Genomic DNA, 5,000 nt, shown 5'->3' on the forward strand with positions numbered 1-5,000 from the left:
AGAGTATATTAGTTACTCTCTTAGGACTGAGAGTATATCAGTTACTCTCTTAGGACTGAGAGTATATCAGTTACTCTCTTAGGACTGAGAGTATATTAGTTACTCTCTTAGGACAGAGTATATTAGTTACTCTCTTAGGACTGGAGAGTATATTAGTTACTCTCTTAGGACTGAGAGTATATTAGTTACTCTTAGGACTGGAGAGTATATTAGTTACTCTCTTAGGACTGAGAGTATATTAGTTACTCTCTTAGGACTGAGAGTATATTAGTTACTCTCTTAGGACTGGAGAGTATATTAGTTACTCTCTTAGGACTGAGAGTATATTAGTTACTCTCTTAGGACTGAGAGTATATTAGTTACTCTCTTAGGACAGAGTATATTAGTAACCCTCTTAGGACTGGAGAGTATATTAGTTACTCTCTTAGGACTGAGAGTATATTAGTTACTCTCTTAGGACTGAGAGTATATTAGTAACTCTCTTAGGACTGAGAGTATATTAGTTACTCTCTTAGGACTGAGAGTATATTAGTTACTCTTAGGACTGAGAGTATATTAGTTACTCTCTTAGGACTGAGAGTATATTAGTTACTCTCTTAGGACTGAGAGTATATTAGTTACTCTCTTAGGACTGAGAGTATATTAGTTACTCTCTTAGGACTGAGAGTATATTAGTTACTCTCTTAGGACTGAGAGTATATTAGTTACTCTCTTAGGACTGAGAGTATATTAGTTACTCTCTTAGGACTGAGAGTATATTAGTTACTCTCTTAGGACTGAGAGTATATTAGTTACTCTCTTAGGACTGGAGAGTATATTAGTTACTCTCTTAGGACTCAGAGTATATTAGTTACTCTCTTAGGACAGAGTATATTAGTTACTCTCTTAGGACTGAGAGTATATTAGTTACTCTCTTAGGACTGAGAGTATATTAGTTACTCTCTTAGGACTGAGAGTATATTAGTTACTCTCTTAGGACTGGAGAGTATATTAGTTACCCTCTTAGGACTGAGAGTATATTAGTTACTCTCTTAGGACTGGAGAGTATATTAGTTACTCTCTTAGGACTGAGAGTATATTAGTTACTCTCTTAGGACTGAGAGTATATTCGTTACTCTCTTAGGACTGAGAGTATATTAGTTACTCTCTTAGGACTGAGAGTATATTAGTTACTCTCTTAGGACTGAGAGTATATTAGTTACTCTCTTAGGACTGAGAGTATATTAGTTACTCTTAGGACTGAGAGAGTATATTAGTTACTCTTAGGACTGAGAGCGTATATTAGTTACTCTCTTAGGACAGAGTATATTAGTTACTCTTAGGACTGAGAGTATATTAGTTACTCTCTTAGGACTGAGAGTATATTAGTTACTCTCTTAGGACTGAGAGTATATTAGTTACTCTTAGGACTGAGAGTATTAGTTACTCTCTTAGGACTGAGAGTATATTAGTTACTCTCTTAGGACTGGAGAGTATATTAGTTACTCTCTTAGGACTGAGAGTATATTAGTTACTCTCTTAGGACTGAGAGTATATTAGTTACTCTTAGGACTGAGAGTATATTAGTTACTCTTAGGACTGAGAGTATATTAGTTACTCTCTTAGGACTGAGAGTATATCAGTTACTCTCTTAGGACTGAGAGTATATTAGTTACTCTCTTAGGACTGAGAGTATATTAGTTACTCTCTTAGGACAGAGTATATTAGTTACTCTCTTAGGACTGGAGAGTATATTAGTTACTCTCTTAGGACTGAGAGTATATTAGTTACTCTTAGGACTGGAGAGTATATTAGTTACTCTCTTAGGACTGAGAGTATATTAGTTACTCTCTTAGGACTGAGAGTATATTAGTTACTCTCTTAGGACTGGAGAGTATATTAGTTACTCTCTTAGGACTGAGAGTATATTAGTTACTCTCTTAGGACTGAGAGTATATTAGTTACTCTCTTAGGACAGAGTATATTAGTTACCCTCTTAGGACTAGAGAGTATATTAGTTACTCTCTTAGGACTGAGAGTATATTAGTTACTCTCTTAGGACTGAGAGTATATTAGTAACTCTCTTAGGACTGAGAGTATATTAGTTACTCTCTTAGGACTGAGAGTATATTAGTTACTCTTAGGACTGAGAGTATATTAGTTACTCTCTTAAGACTGAGAGTATATTAGTTACTCTCTTAGGACTGAGAGTATATTAGTTACTCTCTTAGGACTGAGAGTATATTAGTTACTCTCTTAGGACTGAGAGTATATTAGTTACTCTCTTAGGACTGAGAGTATATTAGTTACTCTCTTAGGACTGAGAGTATATTAGTTACTCTCTTAGGACTGAGAGTATATTAGTTACTCTTAGGACTGAGAGTATATTAGTTACTCTCTTAGGACTGGAGAGTATATTAGTTACTCTCTTAGGACTCAGAGTATATTAGTTACTCTCTTAGGACAGAGTATATTAGTTACTCTCTTAGGACTGAGAGTATATTAGTTACTCTCTTAGGACTGAGAGTATATTAGTTACTCTCTTAGGACTGAGAGTATATTAGTTACTCTCTTAGGACTGGAGAGTATATTAGTTACCCTCTTAGGACTGAGAGTATATTAGTTACTCTCTTAGGACTGGAGAGTATATTAGTTACTCTCTTAGGACTCAGAGTATATTAGTTACTCTCTTAGGACTGAGAGTATATTAGTTACTCTCTTAGGACTGAGAGTATATTCGTTACTCTCTTAGGACTGAGAGTATATTAGTTACTCTCTTAGGACTGAGAGTATATTAGTTACTCTCTTAGGACTGAGAGTATATTAGTTACTCTCTTAGGACTGAGAGTATATTAGTTACTCTTAGGACTGAGAGTATATTAGTTACTCTCTTAGGACTGGAGAGTATATTAGTTACTCTCTTAGGACTGAGAGTATATTAGTTACTCTCTTAGGACTGAGAGTATATTAGTTACTCTCTTAGGACTGAGAGTATATTAGTTACTCTCTAAGGACTGAGAGTATATTAGTTACTCTTAGGACTGGAGAGTATATTAGTTACTCTCTTAGGACTGAGAGTATATTAGTTACTCTCTAAGGACTGAGAGTATATTAGTTACTCTTAGGACTGGAGAGTATATTAGTTACTCTCTTAGGACTGGAGAGTATTATCAGCTATTCCTTCTTCTGTTGTACTATGATAAGTACAGTCATGGCCTGGGCTTAGATGTCATTTGTATATTACATTGTATTCTCATCTATGGAGACCACGTGCGCACCAATCAAAACAAGGCCCGGGATTGAGAAGGCCATATCTCTCATATCTCTCATATCTCTCATATCTCTCATATCTCCCCATGGGAAGGTCACAGAGACAGGCGGTGTCTAAATAAAGGTTTCTATCTGTCTATCAAACATTGAACACACAAATAAGAAACCATCTCAAGCTCAAGACCTCTTTTCCTATTTCCACGGTTTAACCATGGCGCAGCTTTGACAGAGAACCGTGTGGGTGTGCGTGTGTGTGTGAGTGTGTGTGTGTGTGTGTGTGTGTGTGTGCTGACCAGGGCCAGGGGTGCTCCTTGGTGTTGATGTCCTGGTCGGAGGAGGACAGCAGGAAGGCGCTGTCTCTCGCCCACTTCTGAATACAGGGGATGTGGAACAGACAGAAGCAACCGGAACAACTCCACACCTGCCGGGAGGGGGCCAGACGTTAGGGGTGTGTGTGTGTGTGTGTGTGTGTGTGTGTGTGTGTGTGTGTGTGTGTGTGAGAGAGAGAGTGTGTGTGTGTGTGTGTGTGAGAGTGTGTGTGTGTGTGTGTGTGTGAGAGTGTGTGAGTGTGTGTGTGTGAGAGTCTCACAGCCTGGATCCTCTTGACGGAGGCGATGCAGATGAGGCAGGTCACGGCTCCGGCCTGGAAGGCGTCACTGAGGTACTGTCTGGTCTTCTGGAGGTCACTGACATCACCACCTGACAGGGAGAGGGAGGGAGGGAGCGAGGGAGAGAGAGAGGGAGGGAGGGAGGGAGGGAGGGAGGGAGGGAGAGAGAGAGTGAGGGAGTGAGGGAGGGAGGGAGGGAGAGAGAGAGGGAGGGAGGGAGAGAGAGAGGGGAGAAGGAAAGCATAGGAGCATTTCTAAGACTCTTTCAATACACTAACACCCCAGGCATTAGCTAATGATGTTAAAACACACACACACACACACACACACAGGTTGGCTTATAACATGTAAACACACAGACAGCACACTGGCCTCTCTGTACGAAACTGGAGTCTGAAAGTCCAGACTGCTAATGACTGACACACACACACACACACACACACACACACACACACACACACACACACACACACACACACACACACACACACACACACACGCGCACACACACACAGACACACACTACTGGTTCAGACTGAGACTGACTGAGCTGTTTATACTGCTACAGGACCTGCGTCAGAAGCTGCCACAGGCTCCATCAAAAGAGCTTCATGATTTTAGTGTGTGTGTGTGTGTGTGTGTGTGTGTGTGTGTGTGTGTGTGTGTGTGCGCGTTTGCTACTCCACCCTGTGCCTTAAACAACATATTATACGTTTTAGGCCTTTCGTTTGTAAACGAGTCTCGTACTGCCACCTAGAGGTAGGAAATCGCTTTAAAGGAGAAGGCTCTTTTCGACAACCTGGACCTTATTTACAGCATATTAAGACGTTTGACTCACCGAGATCACTTTGGTGTAATTCGGTATTTCTAATATCTGGTGTTCAGTACGTGTTCAGTACCTGTCTGGTGTGTGTAGGTGGTGAAGGTTGAGTGGCCTGGTGTTCAGTACCTGTCTGGTGTGTGTAGGTGGTGAATGTTGAGTCCAGGATCTTCCCACGCTGACCGTCCTTCACCTGGGTCTGCTCCTCATCCTCCTCATCCTCACCGGAGGAGGAGCTATACTGGCTCTCAGCCAATCGCTGGGCAGCGGCCTGGTTGGACTTCCTGATCTCCTCGAACTTGGACTGAGATGACGCAGCTGTC

General features: G+C 40.8%; 1 protein-coding gene across 1 annotated transcript in view; it reads right to left on the reverse strand.

Annotated features, from left to right (window-relative positions):
* LOC311328737 (NF-X1-type zinc finger protein NFXL1-like) overlaps nt 1-5,000 on the reverse strand; it is a gene marked incomplete at its 3' end in the record, with an annotated part of 7,872 nt that overhangs the window by 1,767 nt on the left and 1,105 nt on the right. Inside the window, exons 3-5 of the mRNA XM_084462659.1 lie at nt 4,807-4,995; nt 3,839-3,948; nt 3,543-3,670 (exon numbers count right to left, since the gene is read on the reverse strand). Coding sequence (XP_084318785.1) covers nt 3,543-3,670; nt 3,839-3,948; nt 4,807-4,995 — 427 coding nt within the window. The remainder of the gene's footprint in view (nt 1-3,542; nt 3,671-3,838; nt 3,949-4,806; nt 4,996-5,000) is intronic.

Source organism: Borostomias antarcticus (assembly GCF_949987555.1).
Source record: "Borostomias antarcticus genome assembly, contig: scaffold_277, whole genome shotgun sequence".
Lineage (NCBI taxonomy): Eukaryota > Metazoa > Chordata > Actinopteri > Stomiiformes > Stomiidae > Borostomias > Borostomias antarcticus.